General features: G+C 46.3%; 1 protein-coding gene across 3 annotated transcripts; it reads right to left on the bottom strand.

Annotated features, from left to right (window-relative positions):
* Positions 1-269: 269 nt before the first annotated feature.
* arid1aa (AT rich interactive domain 1Aa (SWI-like)) lies at positions 270-16,778 on the bottom strand. Of its 3 annotated transcripts, none has more exons than XM_018686436.2 (20): positions 15,545-16,778; positions 12,819-13,037; positions 12,070-12,693; positions 11,851-11,946; positions 10,827-11,067; positions 9,803-9,892; positions 9,524-9,694; positions 8,577-8,934; positions 8,310-8,455; positions 8,131-8,216; positions 7,800-8,009; positions 7,476-7,680; positions 7,132-7,285; positions 6,849-7,012; positions 6,530-6,722; positions 5,432-5,557; positions 4,818-4,917; positions 3,765-4,608; positions 3,533-3,663; positions 270-3,436 (listed from the first exon to the last, which is right to left on the bottom strand). In XM_018686436.2, exons 1-20 carry the CDS (start codon positions 16,457-16,459, stop codon positions 1,553-1,555), a joined length of 6,957 nt encoding a protein of 2,318 aa, XP_018541952.1. In that variant the 5' UTR covers positions 16,460-16,778; the 3' UTR covers positions 270-1,552. The 3 variants fall into 3 exon arrangements, with proteins under 3 accessions (XP_018541952.1, XP_018541957.1, XP_018541935.1); XM_018686441.2 differs by having other exon boundaries at positions 6,849-7,018; positions 7,132-7,267; positions 15,545-16,777; XM_018686419.2 differs by having other exon boundaries at positions 6,849-7,018; positions 15,545-16,777.
* Between the last annotated feature and the right edge of the window lie 838 nt (positions 16,779-17,616).

Here is a 17,616-nt window from a genome sequence, read left to right on the forward strand (position 1 = left end):
CACTAATGTCTGTAGTTCTTTTCTTACACATTTGCATTTATTTTACTGAAACAAAGCAAGTGTAATAAGGGTAATAGAAACTAAGTGATTTGCATATTAACAGATAAATCCATCAAGAGGGACTGCGTTTCCTAAGAACTGAGGTGGAGGCTTTTATTTCAGAAATTCTTTCAAACCTAATTTCATGTGAATTTTCACATTTGTTTGTTGATTTGTTTGTCCAGAAGAGGTAGTTATTCCAGAAGAACAAAACCATCAAACAGCTTACGAAGATTTAATGTACATTTATTCTTACCACGTGGAACATATAGTATAAAGATTTCATACTGAATAAATGATATTCATTGAGCCAAAAAAGGGAAAGGGAGGAATTTACATGTTGTCTTAGCTACATAGTCTGAAATACAAATATGCAGAATCCATGACTGGAGAAAAATTGTCAATGTGTACTTCATCTAGTTTATTTTTGTTGTACCAGGAGATAACAGGTTTGAGCCGTGTCTGCCGTACTACGGAGCTGTGGAGAGACCAGAGGAGTGGGTCTAATTGACGGGGGACTGGAGGTCACGGACCAAACTCACAAGTCAGCCTCCATCCCTCACCAATAACAAGTGTGAGAATAGTGACACAGACAGAGACAGACACAGAGAAAGGAAGTGTAATGTACAACATTATATATACACCACAGCAAAGCTGTATTTGAAGTTGAAAACCAGTCCTAAGAGGTGATTTCTTTTCATAAGGGTATTCATACAATCAAGGGATAAGAGGAGGTAAGGGTGTTGTAGGTTCTTGATACTTTGGGGAAGAAAGCCATTTTCTGTTTAACACCAAACTAAAATGACCTCAAAACTCTAGAAGAGCTGCATCTTCAGCTTCTGTGTGAAACGTGTGTTACAGAATGCTTACACTCAAGAGCAGTACGGTACAGAAAATGTCCTACAATCTACTGCACACTGCACAGGCCTCCCTGGTGAAGGTGTCTATTGACAGCACTTTGTCTACTGTCGGGCTGACTGGTGAGAATCCAACTACAGCAACTATAACCAGTAGGCCACTTGTCAGTCTGCTTCACCTCTGAACGTCAACCAGTTACAGACTCATTGTGCCCTCAAGGGGAGAGCTAGGGCACACTGTGTCTCCCAAACTCACTGTAAACGAGACAGCAACTTTGGTTACAGTTTTTGTTTTTCAGCTATTTATTTATTCATTTATTTATCTTTATTAAAAAGTACTTTTCCCCCCAAGTGCAGAACAGTCTCCCAACCATGGTGCTCTGCTCTGTGTCATCCAGTTGGCATTCATGTTGCAAGTAGTGTCACTTTGTGGGCTTCTCTCTGGTTTGTAATCCACCACAGCTCTGTGATTACCCTCCTCGAGCGAGGACGGCCTGGGGAGAGCTCAGAGAATGGAATCTGAAGGATTTTCATAAATTAAAGACAGTCACTTGAACTTTCCTTGCCCTGTTACACACACAAGCCAGGTTACCAGGGAAGAGGGGATTGGGGATAAAAACCCCCCCAAATAGTGGAGCCACGGCTCCCTACAGCTGTCATGACTGGCCGATCAAAAAGAGTACATCACAGATAACATGAGAAACCAGCGAGTTCATTAGGGGAGACACTGAAAGGTCGAGGAGTCGGGACTCATGTAGTGTGAACTCTGAGTGGTTCTCCTCCACCTTGGCTAAGGCGTGCAGAGCCCGGGCAGCTCGCCGCATCATGTCCGGGCTTGTGGGCTCGAAGTGCATCCCCTGTAGGTGTAGTAGAGAGCTCTGGCTCTGTTGAAGCTGTGTGGCGGCCAGACTATCCTCCAGGAAGCCCAGCAAGTTGCCCACACTGCCTTTCTGAACAGCGATTGCTCTGGCTGCCATGGTATCACCCTGTGCCAGGTTGGCCAGTAGGACCACAGCCATCTCCCTGCAGACTGCAACCTTCCTGTCTCCAATTAGCCGCACCAGGTTTCCGTATAGCTTCTCCAACCGACTGAATGGTGGAGTGGCCAGGATGAGGTCCACATTGTTGTCTTGGATGCTTAATTTGCTTAGCGTCTCCAGGACCAGTCTCTGAGGTGACAAAGCACTGTGGGGGCCCAGGGTGGGGAAGGGGTCCTGGGCCTCTGCTGAGGGGCAGACGGCCCAGTGGAGAAGACCATCCAACAGGGGCAAGCAGATGCTCTCTGGGTAGACGGATAGGTCCAGTTGGCCTGAGATGTTCGCCAAAGTGACCAGTGTGTTCTCCCTCAGGAGCTCCAAGCAGTCCCACCACCATTCATCCCTTTGGCCCACTCCTTCGTCTGAATCCTCATCCTTCTCATAGGTGAGTGGGGCCTGTTTGCGCTCAGGGTGCCTGTGGTGGAGCAGGATCAGGCGACCGAGCAGCAGCAGCAGCCCTGGATGCTTGGACATCTCGTGGTCGTTGCCTGGCACAAAGGAGAGGCTGCGGACAATATTGGAGACACAAATGCAGCGGCGGGCTAAAGAATCCTGCCAGTTAGCCAGTGCAATGAGCGGCCCCTCGTCTTTACTGTGAGGCTCATCCTCCAGGATGGTGCCAGTCTGCTGTGCCTGCTTGGTTAAAACACTGCTGGAGGAAAGAACTGATCTATTATTCTCCTGGTGGTTTGAAGCACCTTTCTCCACTGTCTTTGTCTCAGAAAGCGTTTTCCTCTCCTCCTCGCTGCTGGGCGAGGGGCTGGCCTTCTCTGAGACCGTTGCTTTCTCTGAGGGAGATGCTTCTTTTGGTGTTTCTTCTTCATCCTGATGCTTCCTTTTCTCCTCTTCAGTTGGCAAACAATTTTCCAGTATCTCTTCTTCTAGGACTCGTCTCTTCAGCAATAGAGGGGGCACAGGTATTCGTTCTCGAGGTTCCAAGAAGTCCTTGCGTGGTTCAAAGTGGGTCTGGATGTGTTCAGTTGAGTCTCCCCCTCCAGCACTCCAGTGAAGCAACCCGCTGTCAAACTCTTGCAGTTTCCCGTGATTATTAGACTGGCTGCCCACAAACGGGTCTTTCTTTCGTACCACCTTTAGGGGAAACTTGTCAAACTTGCTGGCCTGTTTGGGTCTCTCATGGGCAGGTAAGGACTGCGATGAGCCCGTCTGTTCAGATGAAGAACTCTTGCTCTTCCTCTCTTCGTCCTCCGTCTTCTCGTCTCTGCCCCGAGATTTAGAGCACTGCTCTTGCTCCTCCTCCTCTTTCACGTGAGCTGGCCCCTCCGTTTCTCGTTCCTCCTCCTCTTCGTCATCTTCTTCCTCTTGTTCCATGTCCTCAGCCCGTGGCTCCTCTTCTTCTGTGCCGTCCCAGGCTCGTTTCAAGGCATCAGGATCAAGTAGTGTCCTCTGGCCAGGGTCTCCAACTTCGTACTCCCGCAGAATGCCAAAGATTTCAATGAGACAGCGTCTGAAATACTCAACCACCAACTCCAGTAGGCCAGGCAACTGAAAAAGAGCAGAAATATAGAAAATATTAGATATGATCACTAGCTGTGCTGTGCTGCTATAAACTTTCACTAAGGGCTCAATATGAAGTCTCACCGTGTTGAGATCGAAAGTGGAAATGCTGCTGTCATCATATAGGAGAATGTTGATGGTATCTAAGGCCCACGTACTCTCAGCCAATAAACCAGACTTTAATGACATCATGACTCTCCAGGCCTCCGGCGTTCCTGAGAAATCAAGGTAAAAAAACAATTGGTACCAAGTACTGTCTTCACTCAAGACGAAGCTGACAAATATCAATAATAAAGAAGCTAATCTACAGACATACCAATATCTTTCATGGTGAGTCTCCGGCGTGGTTTCAGTACTGGATGGGTGGCTTCTACAGAGCCTGGGGGAAAAGGCATGTCTCGCCTTATTAGAGGCGACTGCACTGGAGGGGGCACTATGTGAGATGCAGGCACTGGAGGCCCAGCCTTCTGCATCTTCATTACTCCGTGCATGTAGGGAGATTTACTAGGTGATGTCCTGCTCTCCATGGGGCGGGGCATGGAGGCTGGGCTGGACACCTGTGGAATGTGGTTCTGCACGCCCTGAGGGGGCTGGTAGTTGGACTGTACTGAACGAGGCATGGGTTGGCCAGGCCCTGCTGGACCATAGGGAGGCTGCCGTGGGCCCATCTGGCCACCCCACTGGCCGTCGTGATTCATGCGCTGTTCTGATGACATCATCTCCTCTGAGCGGTTCATCCCGGGGTAACCGGGTCCCTGGGGCGGGCCCCCAGGGCCGCCTTGCCGGCTGGGGTAGTTCTGATAGTTCATGTCTCGCGGTCCTTGCCACATGCCTCCCTGAGGACCCTCAGGCCCTGACTGCATCATCTGAGGGGGCATGTTGGGCTGGGCGTTGGGTCCCGCCGCCCCCTGCATCCGCTCACGGCCAAAGGGGAAGGGGAACTGATTGCCTGGGCCAGGTGGACGGCGATCAGAGCCGGAGTAGGGCCCACTGCCGCTGTACTGATTGTACGACTCCTGCTGTCCTGAAGAGGGTGCAGAGGCGCCTCCTTGCTGTTGCTGCTGCTGCGGTGGTTGTTGTCCACCAGGGAAAGGCCCGCTGTACTCCGTCTCATGACGTTTTGATGGAGGGTAACCACCTTCCACAGGACGCTTGTAACTCTGCGTATTAAAAAGGTACACAGATACACAATTATTTCATGTCATTCCAGTGTAAATGTTGTAAAAATGGGTTCATTAACTGCTCAAAAAACAAAATCTGTTAGCAGCTCCATCCAGTAAAAAAATACTAGAACGCTAAAAAGAAAAATACTGACATTATTTATTCCAGTGTATCATGAGAGTCAGTGTAGTGCAGATGGATCATTTACCTGTTGTTGTTGTTGTGGGTACATTCCAGGCTGCTGATTTGGGTAGGAGCCAGTAGGGGGCGTTCCCTGTCCAGGATACTGATTACCATAGGAATCATGCCTGCAAACATTATGCTCAGTCAGTTTGACCATGAAAATATTTTGCATCTCACTCACTCAGCTAAGACAAGCCCACGTTAGACACACAGTCAGCATTATGGAATACAGTGATGAATATACAAGCATAAAAAGACATCCAGCTGCAGCGGTTGCTTTTTGTTTTCAGCTTTAAACTCAATTATATTATTCTAAATCTCTATTGCACCAGTCTTTGTTGTATCAATATGATTCATTTATTAAATATAAAAGGCAAATATAAATGTTGATTACAAATACATAACCCTTTTGGTTAACTGTACTGCTTACTAGCTGGTAAATAATACCAGCCATTAGAAAATTTAAATGGGATTCATACATTGCAAATTGAAAGCACATTTCAAGCCACGCAACTCTGACTTTGGCTATATCGCCACATCCAACAGTTGTGAGGATTTTTTACATGAAGAGTGATCAGTTACCAGTGACAGGAGTTTTAAAACTAAGAAGCTTGGCAAATAAGTGCTATGTGAACTGACCGTGGCTGCTGTGGTGGGAAGCGATTTGGCGAATACATCCCCGTGTCGGCGTTGGCAGGCATCATAGGGTTTGGCTGAGGAGCACCGGATCCCATGTTGCCCTCTGGGCCCATTCCTTGCTCCGATCTGGGAAAATCAGAACAATAGCCATGGTATGGGTTTTTTTCTCCATATAAACATACAAATTATGCTAGAGCTTATACAAAAAAAAGGCTATGTGATAATGTTAGGATCACAACACAAATACTTTCCATTGAATCAGATAGCAGCAAAAACTCTTTTTTTTATCTGTCCCAAGCTTGTAACTGCGACCAGTCAGACCAGAAGTGGGCGACTACTTCTTTGTTGGTCTATTTCAAACAGTGACACGAGTGAATTAAAGAATTAACCAATTTGCCAGTGATGTGTTGATAAAAGTAGCGCTATTTGTGGTGCTCGAAAAAACATCCAACAGAACTTTAATTGGTAAGAACAAGGCTTTTTCAGTGTCTCAGCTAACCAAAATAAATCACCCAGATATTTTTAATTTTAAATTTAGACTCTGAGGTTTAATTTACAGCTTAAAATCTGTTCACTCATTTTTCAGAGCCGCACAAATTCACGGCACAAGCCTTTTTCTATCATAGAGTCACAGTATCAGCATCTGCCAGTAAGCAACATCGTAAATCAAAATGAATGAAAAATGAATGAATAATAAAATAAAAAAGGACACTGTAAAAACAGATCAGACAGGACGGGCAGAGACACGACAAGAAAATGACACGTGTAGCACAACCACATCTTCCTTTTCAAAAATCCCAACCTTTTGAAATGTGCAACTGAATTCAAAGACTGTATTTGGCTCTTGTTTCCACAACAAAACTGTGAAAATCCCTCGCAGTACATCATAAACTCAAAGTATAGTTGAATGAGTGAATCGGTCAGCCAAATTGCATGCATTTTTTTAATCAAATGTCAACAAATTTACTCCTGTGGTTTATTAATCAGACTTTTTTTTTTCCCTGACGTGCACAGGAAATTAGAGGTTTGTGTGATCATAAAAATATCTCCCTGTTATTAGCAGTAGTGTTCAGTGACCTTCCATTCAATAATTCTTACCTCCTGTCATAGCCTGGTCCATAAGGATACTGCTGTCTGGGCCCCATTGGCATTGTGCCCATGGCCCCAGGTGGTCCTCTGTTGAATGGAGGCTGCTGCTGTTGCTGCTGCTGCTGTTGTGGCGGTTGCTGCTGCTGTTGGTCACCCAGCCCGCTGTTAGGGCCCTGGTTAGCAGGTAGAAACTGCTCCCCGACTGCAAATGCATTCAGAATAAAAGCCCATTTAGGAGTGATTAACTGAACGGGTAATTAATGGAGGCATTTTAGCTTTTAGAAATGACACAATCCCATTCAGCTCTAATAAGGTTGAGCGTGCCCACCTTTCCGTATGTTACCAAAGGGGTCTTTGTTGGGTTCATAGGTGCCCATGCGGCCCTGCATGTCCGGTGTGTTCATGCCAGACTGATAGGCAGAGTTGGGTGTCATGTTCTTCCTGGGGAAAGCGGGGTCATTTCCTTCAGAGAATGGGTCCTGCAGGTTAACGCTGCTCCTAGGGGGTAAGCAAATGAGAGGGGGAAGTGGGAAAGGCAGAAAGAAATTAGTTGCTCTTGTATGTCTTTTAAAAAGGTAAAATCATTGGGTAAAACCTTAAACAAGAGTCACCTGGATACGGGTGGCATGGGAGGCATCTGGGTATGAGGAGTGGAGGCTGGGGTGGGAGGTTTTAAGTCGCCCCCCTCAGCCATGGAGCTGCTGGTGGACTGGGGTGTCTGAGGACCCTGCAGAGAGCCCGACCCAGCTGTGGAGCAGAGGGACGCTTCAGTTTGAAATAAGAGAGGGAGCAGACAGACACGGTACATGACTTTAATGACACCCAAATACAACCAGTTATGTAGTTCTGTTGTTTTTTGTTTTTTTTTTAAGAGCTCGGATGTGAGCCACTGAATTGCAATTGCACTGAAACGTGTGTGTTGATTTGAAAAAAACGACATGAGTACAGCTCTAACCTGGAGAAGGTGGCTGGACCTTAGCAGCTTGGTTCTTTTTGTTATCTGAAAAAATCTCAGGGGGAGGGTCCTCACCGCGCTCAACTTTGCACTCAAAGGCATACAAACACTGAATGTACTGTTTCTTCAAAGAACTGGCAGCACTGCTGGATGTACCCACATTGAGGGCTGTGGCCAGATCACGCCATTTCTTATTCTTATTCACCTGAGGAACACACACAAATAACAATAATCAAAAATAAAATATACAATAATACAATAAAGAAAAGGGCAAGAATTACATGTACTTTGGAAATCATTGTTGTTTATAAATGCCATATTAACCTGTGTCATGCCTCCGATCTCTTTAACTGACATATACAGCCGGAAGAGGTCGAGGGGTTTGCGTCCTACAGCAGGCAGGTTGGTCATGCCCATGGCTTTCTCTTCAATGAAGGCCAAATAACGGTCTACCCACATCTTTCTGTCCGGCTCCGGTCCCAGCTCATACAGACGTGTTATCTTTTCACTGGTTGTGGTGGAAGAATTGGACTTCTGTTTTGAGCAAGTGAAATAAGAAGCCAATTTTAAAACAGTGGAAAGTCTGCAGATGTATTATTTGAAGAGACCAGACTTCCAAAAATACTTTTATCAGAACATATAGTAGACAGGTTACCTTAGATTTAGAATCTGGCTTGGGCGTTCCACTCCCATCTACTTTGTTATTCATCTTATTGTTCATCTCTGGACTGGGGGCCATACCTAGAGACAATGACAGGGATTGGAATTAGCTGTGAAAGGGACATATTAAATAAAGAGAGTAAGGCTAGGTGCAGTCTTCTCTGAGTAACTTACCACTTGAGTTATTAGCCATGTTTGGCCCCATTGGATAAGGTGATCCGCCTTGAGTGTTCATCATGCCCGGCATGTTGTTCATGGGTGGGCCATAAGGCGGACCAGACCCCATCATGCCTTGAGACATGTTGGGGTAACCAGGCATCCTGGATGGAGGAGACAATATATGAGAATCTGGTTTGCATAGCAGTGACAAACTGTGGTACAGTGTTAAGTATTATGTGAGATAAATGAAGACTGGCACTTGAGGATCCAACATAAACCAACCTGTTGTGCATGGAGTTGGTGGCAGGGTGCTGCATGGCCGCAGGGTCCTGGGGTTTTCTGTTCATGCCTGGAGGAGGACACATTCCTGAGCCTACCTGGGGTGGCATGTTGCCCATGTTAGGAGGCATGTTAGGAGGCATGTTGGGGCCCATATTGGGGCCCATGTTGGGGCCCATGTTGGGGCCCATGTTGGGGCCATAGGGACGTGCCCCCATTTGATTTGGAGGCATCCTTCCTGGAGGCATGCCAGCATATGGTGGCCCCCCACCCTGTCCCGCCATGGGGTTCATTGGGCCCATGCCCGGCCCAGGATAGTTGGCGTTGGGCATGTTGCCATAGCCAGGTTGACGGGGATAACCTAAGGATGACATTGTAACAAAAACATTAACAAGTTAATATAGTCACTTGGCTCTAACTGTACACTGGTCTGGAAAATAAATCACTGCGACACCCAGAAGTTTATTTGTGCTCATCGTTAAAAGTGGATTGTTATAGCTATGACAAAGTCTTTTCCTAAAGAGCTGTGTGAAACAGACTTTTTCCCTACAGCCTGCTAGCACAGAGAGCTATGCACCCTGAGCAACAAGCCTTCGTCACAGTCTCAGCTCTACTGACAGGAGGCTCTGCTACGTCAGCTGACTCTCTGCTTCACAGCTATAAATAGCCGCAACAGAGTCAGAGGGAGGGACCAACTATAGCATGGTATTCCTATTAGGCAGAGAGATATATTCCATAGGTTTGTCTGATGGTAAATGTGTATATAAGAAAACTTACTTATTTACATGTTAATAGTGAATTAAGTGGAAAACCTTTAGAAGTCAAAATCTAATCCTTAAAAAATTTAGTCTATAGAAGCTGTTTCAACTAACCTTTTCACAGAAATTCAAAACAAAAAAAAGCTCTTTCCTCAAGTCAAACCCTGACAGATACAATTCAGAAGCACACACCTTGGGGGCCATACTGTCCTCCTTGCTGCCCGTAGCCACCCATGGAGTTGTTCTGCTGATATGGGGCCATCCCAGGATGCATCTGTCCCCCTGAGGACTGGCGCGGCGACAATGCAGAGGCTGATTGGGGGGAGCCGTAAGGGGGCATCTGAGGGTTTCTCTGCATAAACCCTGAATAAGGGAAAGCGAGGGAGACGGTGCTCAGACTCAGATGCTACAGCAATAACACTCCGGACATGTTAATCTCTGTGAACACTTTACGTTTAGACTGCAGCATACCTCTGTCCTGGGCCATAGGAGACTGGCTCATCGCAGGGTGTAGGCTCCCATCTGACTGCACACTCGATGGCCTGGGAGGCATCTGGGTCCCTGAGCAATAATATTTAACTTAAGTTAGGGTGAGCTTAAAAAAGGTATAATAAAAGCACTCAGTTTTATGGTCCTGTGGTTTTGAAGTAGCCAACATGGTTATTCTGGCTGAGGACAGAGGCAGATTTCAATTCTTAAGCAATTAACAAAACTGAAATCAGAACAGCTAATAACAGCAGTCAGTAACAAGCATCCCCCCAGCTAGATGAAAGGCAGCATATTTTGAGTAGGACGTTAGGGAGTATTACTCGATTCTAAAGATGGTTTTGGCTGAAAAAAATGGTAAAAAGTGGGTATCAATTTAGTGGGTGGACAAAAAGCATGCTACGGTTTCAAACTTTTTTCAAACTTTTTTCCCCACTTGAGAGGTTTATTTATACCAACAAGAACAGCAGGACAACTAACACAAATATGGTCATGGTTAGCATTTGGCTCATTTTTCTTTTCCCCAGTCAGGTTTTTGTCAGACAAATCCAAGCTGTCAACACTCTCCCCATTCTCAAAGCCATTTTTAAACATCTTTAACCCTGCCATACCAACTGGGTCAGTCCTTACAAATGCATGTTTTGTGACTCAGCATTGTCAAGATCCCACAATGACTGAGGAACCCAAATATATCAGACTGAGTTTTGAGGAAAATTGTAATTATATAATAATTAATATATAATATTAGCAACTGCTGTAGAGTGGATATAGAAAGCTTTATATACCTTGAGGTTTTAGAAGAAGAAGATAAAAGAATAGTGTTGTTATAATGTGTGGAGATACTGATTTATAACATGGAAAACAGGGTATAATAACTAAGCAATATGAGTTGTGTGTAACACTGTAGTTTTGTAAAAGTCAGTGTTCTTCATTACATTGCTATGAAGCAAATTTCAGAGCTGTATTACTGATGATATGTCTCATTTCAGTGTGTGAGGGATCAGCCCACCTGGCATGTTGGCAGGTGACAGCGGTCCCGTGCGAGGTGTGCTGGCGCTGGCGGGGGAGCCAGCTGGAGAAGGTGAAGGCCCTCGGATGCCTGGCAGGTGGGGAGACGTGTGAGGAGAGAAGGGCGACTGGGCCGGGTTACTCTGCTCGCCCTGGCTGCTCGACACGCCTGACGTGCTCACGCCGGGACTCAGAGCGCCCTCTGTACCTGTGGGCAGGTCGTCAATGGACCCTGACAGGTCCTGAAAACACACAAGGGAAGAGCAGAGGAAGAGTCAACAAAGGCGAAAAAGAAAAAAAGAAAGAAAAAAAACAAAAACATTTACTGCTTGCACTGAGACTTTTTTAAACATTTACAAACATGAATTTTAACTATTATTATGTTTGTTTATTTCATACATTGGCTGTAGTAACAGCATGTTGCAATTCCGTCACTGTTGTTAAGATACGAGCAGCACACATACAAATACTATACACACACACACCCAGAGGCCTTTGTCCTTATTTATCTCTTTCAAAGAAAAAAAAATGAGTGTGCATTAGTGCCGAGGGTTGTCATGGTTACCAAGGTTTGTAGGATGCGAGCTGAGTCAGCATGTAGCAGCAGCCTTGCCATGTGATTTAATACACAAACACTCCTGTATTCATCTCAAATGCACTCATTTACACAGCGCCTTTTTTCACACACTGCAGCCACACAGCTGTCTCTCATCAGCCGCTAACGTGCAGCAGCACACAAAGTCTAAAATCATCAGGGGACGGACAGCACGGTGGCCGCAATGCAAGCACGCAGTACAGTGAAAGCTTTCAAAACATTAATAGCTGACATTCAAAGTAACACAAAAGGAGTTTTTAAATGTAATGAGCTTCAAAACACTGTCATATTTTTGTAATAAGTAGTAAAATCAATATGCCCTGTGTAATAAAAATTACAAGACATAAATAGAAAGTAACATGAGGGCAATAAAACACAGTGAGAAAAAGGCGTTTTATGCTCCAGCAGTGATATAACAAGCAAAACTGACCGGAAGGCTGGAGGGGCGGCCTTGACTGTCCTCTGGGCCAGATTTAGGCTGAGTGGATGGAGGGGCGTTGGACTGAAATGAGTCCTGTGATACATCCTGAAAGACAACAGAACACGTGCTCAAGTGTACTGCCAGAGATACAGAAACACATGCATGTGAACACACACAAAAGGAGGATAATTAAGTATGATGAATACGATTCCACACTGAGAGCAGTACCTGCTGCTGTGGAGGAGGAAAGCGCTGATAAGGTGACTGTTGTGCTTGCTGCTGCTGCTGCTGCTGCTGCTGCTGCTGGGGGTTCTGTGGGTACCCTGCAGGCTGGCCCTGTGGGTGTTGGCTGTGTCCCTGTGGCTGCTGTGGGGGCTGAGACTGCGCCTGCTGTTGCTGCGAGGGAGGCTGCTGAGGCCCCTGCGTGGATCCGGGGTAGCTGGACTGGCCCTGTGATCCAGGGGGAGCCTGGGAGCTTGGCTGTTGCTGGGCCTGACTGGGAGGGCCCTGCTGCTGGGCGTAGGGAGACTGGCCAGACTGTGGGGCTGAGGCTTGAGAATAAGGTGGCTGAGACTGTGGGGGCCCTTGGGGTGGGCCTGGCAGTGGCCCCTGAGGCTGTGGGGGCATGTGAGGCTGCTGATAGGGTGGTCCTCCCTGGTTGTGAGGAGCAGAACTTTGCACAGGATGCGGTTGCCCTGGATAAGGTGTCTGGCCACCTGGTTGTCCTGGTGGGGGCTGGGAGTAGGGGGTCTGCTGCTGGCCTGGATGAGGAGCCTGGCCAGGCTGGCCATAATATGGTGCCTGGCCCTGAGAGCCGTAGCTTCCTGGTCCCTGCTGTCCATAAGACCCCATCTAAAGAGTGCACAAACACATATGACTTCAAACACAACTGAAGAAAACACTGCTCTTTATAAAACATTAAATTAAAACACTGAGAGCTTAATGTATTTCTGAATAAGAGAAATCATGTAAAATACCTGTGGACCATATGGCATGCCACCCATGCCTCCAGGGGTACGTCCTTGCATCCCCACTGGGTATCGTTGGGGACCTGGAGGTCCATAACCCTGACCAGGGTAACCGGGCCCCTGTTGTGGACCTGTGGGAGGCCCCTGCTGCGACTGCTGACTGTATGGACCGCCTGCTCCATAGAGCTGACCTCTCATTTTTCCCATTGGGTCCATGGGACCAGGTGGCTGCACATGGTAGGAACATGAAGACATAAATTAAAGCCAACAACAAACAACACAGGAGAATTCTAAATAACATAATAAGTGTTGCAACTTAGCACAGCCCTCCTCACTTTTATATAACTTAATTATGCCATTAGAGTTTTTCTTAAGTCTATAAAATACTTGGCTGCAGTGTGTAACTTTCAAGGACTAAATGTGTAAAAACAAACTTCAGTAAATGAGGAAATTGTGCTTTTTTTCACCTTATTTCCCACGGTCATTACCCTGATTTTTTTCACCTCACTTTGCCATAGTTTCGGAAGTCAACAGAGCTATATATATCTACTTTCGAATGGAGGGCACTCTGCCCAATCTTAAACATATCCCAGCTGTGCTCCTGTTTTGAGCATGGTCCAAGTAGCTTTTTTTTCCCCTGGTGGAGGCAGTTTGGCTCTGGATGAATGACACCAGAAATGAAGGAAGTACTTTCACAACAGCCAGAGAGAGTGAAAAATGTACATGAGCATAGTCAGTCTATAACTATACAGTCAGTATAAGCAATCTTCCTGTGAAAGCTAGGCGCTGCATCTAAATCATTAGAATCTTCGACTCAGTGCTACGCTGTCCTAGAACCTTACATTCAGGATCCAATGATCTCCTCACTTCCACCAAAACTATTTTGACACTAAAACATCTGGAATTTTATGATAATTTCAGCAAAAGAGCATCCATTTGAAAACATAAAGAACACTCTAACATTAGGTCAAGTGAATTCCCACATGTGCACTTTGGCAAGAAGAGCCTCCTCAGCTTAACAACAGCCCTTTACAAATAGTATGCAAAATGCCTTACGTGACATTTTGCAGATCCCAGATAATGAAGTGAAATAAATAGGAGTAGCACATGGCTAATCTGCATAAGACAGAGAGGAAACTCCCTTGGTGGGTGAGAGATGGTGGACTGCCTTCTGATTGGCTTGGGGGGAGGATTGGGGGGAATTCTTTGCAGTCAAACTTGTGTGGCATGTCAGGCCACAGCAGCAATACACACACTCTCATGGGCAGAGCTCAAATTTGCATTTTGATACCATGTAACAAGTTACAGTATGAAAAGACAAAGCTGTCCGTCTGTTTATGGTTTGTTTATCTAGGGATTATCAAGAGTATGAGGTGGTACGTCAATCAGTAACAAGAAAACTAATGGAACAGCAGATGTTTGTCATGAGTCATTACGTTGTAAACATGTAGTAATATCATTGCATGGTTTTATTTGGATTTCATACAGAACAACACAACAGTACCTATCACATACAGTGTTGCAGGCTGCAGCTGACATATGAGCGCATATTTCAGTGAGCCAAGCTACACAGAATTTGATAGGACTGGTTCTGATGGGAATATTACAACCATGCAGCATGTATGCTACAACACTTATTTAGTATTAGTATTAATTACTTTGGGCCACGTTTGCAAAAAGAATAATTAAAAAATATTAAACCATTATCCATCTCCCAGTTGCATCAACACTACATGTTTTATTGAACAGTGAAAAGTGGAGCTGTGAGGAGGAGTGAAGCTGTAATACCTCTGGTGACCCTGCGATGAGTTAATGCTGTGTGTTCTTATCAGCAACTGTTGCCTTGCATCACATGTAATTATAAATGGCCATGAGCAGCGGATGAGGAGCCAATCAGATTTCAGCTAGCATGTCAACCCAAGACCAACTATCTCCTGGCTTTGACAGCAGGATTTTACCTCCACAATTCAAATCCCAGTGCAAACTGCAATCTGCAGCCACTCACTCATATGGGCTGAGTCGACTGTTTACAGGCAGCGTGCATGGGAAAGTCAAGCAGCTTTTCAGCACGGGGAAACTCGTTTAATCAATATATAATTGAAATGTTATAATTTATTTACTTTCCATACACCTTACAGGACATTTAAGTTATTTAAACTGGACCTACACAGGGCATTTAACTAACCGTGAGAGGCTGATTCGGCATGCAACACATTCCCTCCGTCATTGCCACAAAATTACAGCTTATCGGGCAAGAAAACGATACAAATACGAGTGTCTAAACAACAACCATAATCTAATATCGATTATAACACGTTACCCTTTATATACCCGAGTCGTTTAAATACATTTATTACACACTGAAGGGTAAATCCAACGTATAATCCGAGTAGCAATGCTATCGGAGAAAAAACGAGCCGTTGCTCTTCGGCGAGTATTGTCGCCCCTTTTCAAAGTCGGGCCTTCTTGGCTCCCTGAACGTCCTTACAACGATTCAACAACTTATATCTTCTTCAAGCGACACTATTGTATCGCTACATACCTCTATAAATAAAAATAATAATTATTTAACGGTCTGGTGTAAAGGAAAAAAACACACACGAGAGGCAGCCATTTTAGAGTCTTTGCGAACTAGTATCAGACAATGGCTGGCCTGCTACGTTGTGAACTAGCTAGGAGGAGGGAAGGAGACGTGCTAAAGCCGACATCATGTTCCTGTAATAGTGTGGGTTTACCTGGTTTCTAACTAGCGGCTGCCCGGCACTTCCCGGGCTCATAGGCGACGGGTGATGGCTTCTTTGTGGCCAACCCGGATTGCTCCCTCCATACTGACCGCTACTGCCCATGTCTGCTGGTCCCTTACTAGCTCCTTCTTGGCTACTGTAGTCGCTAGACGGGTAGTTTGGATATCCCCGCGTTGAGCTGGGGGAGGTTAGGAGCTTGTTGAGTGTCGGTGTGGACGTAGGCTGAGGGTTTCCAATGTTATATCTCTGGTTACTGTATGATCCAGCCATCGCCGTGGGTCCTCCCGCTGGTGGCTGCTGCTTAGCTGGCTGCCCCCCAGCTGTCGGCGCCTGGGTACTGCGAGGGGAGTTCATGGCGTACGCTTGGCCGGGATAGGGAGTCCTGTTCGGGAATGGGTTGTAATTGTTAAACTGGTGGTTTGAAAAGCCATGATCGTGTGAATTAGGTTGATACGGGTCCATCATGTTGCTCGACTGCACGACCGGACCCGCAGCAGCTGCCATGCCAGGGCTTTGTTGTCCGCCATGTTGATGAAAAGGGGCCCGACCGTAGGGCTGACTATATCCGTACGAAGGTGGAGGAAAAGCGGTGCCGTGGTGATGCACCAGACCGGGATGGTTATTTCCCTCCGGTCCGACAGAGTCATTCTGGTTATTATTGTTAGCCCTGGGCGGGTTCCCATTCCCGTTCTTCATCTCAGGTTCCCCTCCTCCCCCTGCATTTCCACCGTCGGCCCCGTCCTGCAGATCCCCCCGGCCCGGCGATCCGCTGTCCAAGCCCGGCTGCTTTTTGTCTGACTGCTTCTCCCCCGGTACCGACTCCTCCTTGGGGTCTCGATCCGGCTTTTTGAGTTCGGAAGGCGGGCTAGTGTTAAGAGTGGCGGCGCTGGCGACCTGAGCGGCCATGATATACCCCCCCACCTCTCTCTCCCTCTCTCGGCGAGTCAGTCACAATCACAAGCTAGCATTGAATATAAATAATTGTTTATAACCATTTATCCTTGTGCCGATTCATTCCCACCCCTCACACCGGACCGAATCCGGCTGCCATCCCCCCGGTTCCGGTTCCGTAAATGGGTTAGAGAGATGATGGAGGCTCCATACAATGCGTAAAAAAGCGACAGAAATTGTTGTGGGAGTTGTGTTACTGAGCCCGGGTAGAGGCAGGGAGCGAACCCAACCAACACGAGGCTCCGCTAGATACAGCCATTTTACTGAGCCGCACGGTCGGCTGCAAAACATGGACTGGATCCCTCCCCCCCTTCCTCCAATGCGGAGTGGACTTTTTGTCTTACAACCTCACATTGCCCCCCCCCGTCTCTCTCTCTCTCTCTCTCACACACACACACTCCCACCCCCCATAGGTGGAATATTTTCTCCACACGAAGAATCTAATGTTCACACAACTCATTAATGTTGTGTTACCAACATATAACAACAATGTACTTTGCATCAAACGTCCAATAGGCTGCGTATCACAGACATGTGATGAATGTGTATAATGAAATTCATGAGTGATCAGTGCAGGGGTGTGTGTGTGAGAGAGGGGGGTAATTAATTAATTAATGAAATACATAATTCTTCAAGTATGTGTGTGTGTGTGTTTACATGGATGTGGATGCCGCAGACGCACGCACTAGGAGCTGCAACGCATACAATGCAAGGTGCGAATTAAATGATTTGAATGGTGGAAACTATTTGCAATGAGTTCATTGTAGCCTGGCTTATAATACAGTTATGACTCTCACTTGGAAAAAAAGAAAGAGTTGTAATCACCATATCTATAAATGTATTCAGCTAAAAAATTTTTTTTTTTTTTTTTTTAAATAGCCCATGTATACTAGTGTTTTAGTTATTTCCCACCAGTGATTCTGAAAGGTTTTTAAGCAAGCAAAGGCAACACACACACACAGCTTTTTTTCCAGAGCAGAAGGAGGAAGCCTTGCAGCAAACGAGACTACCAATGCACATTCCCTCTTATTCCCTCCCCTGCCTGCTGCCTGCTCTGCTCTCCTCTACCACCCCCTCTCCTCTCCTCTCTGTCTGTCTCTCACTCCAGCAGA

The sequence above is a fragment of the Lates calcarifer genome, linkage group LG15 (genome assembly GCF_001640805.2).
Source record: "Lates calcarifer isolate ASB-BC8 linkage group LG15, TLL_Latcal_v3, whole genome shotgun sequence".
NCBI lineage: Eukaryota > Metazoa > Chordata > Actinopteri > Centropomidae > Lates > Lates calcarifer.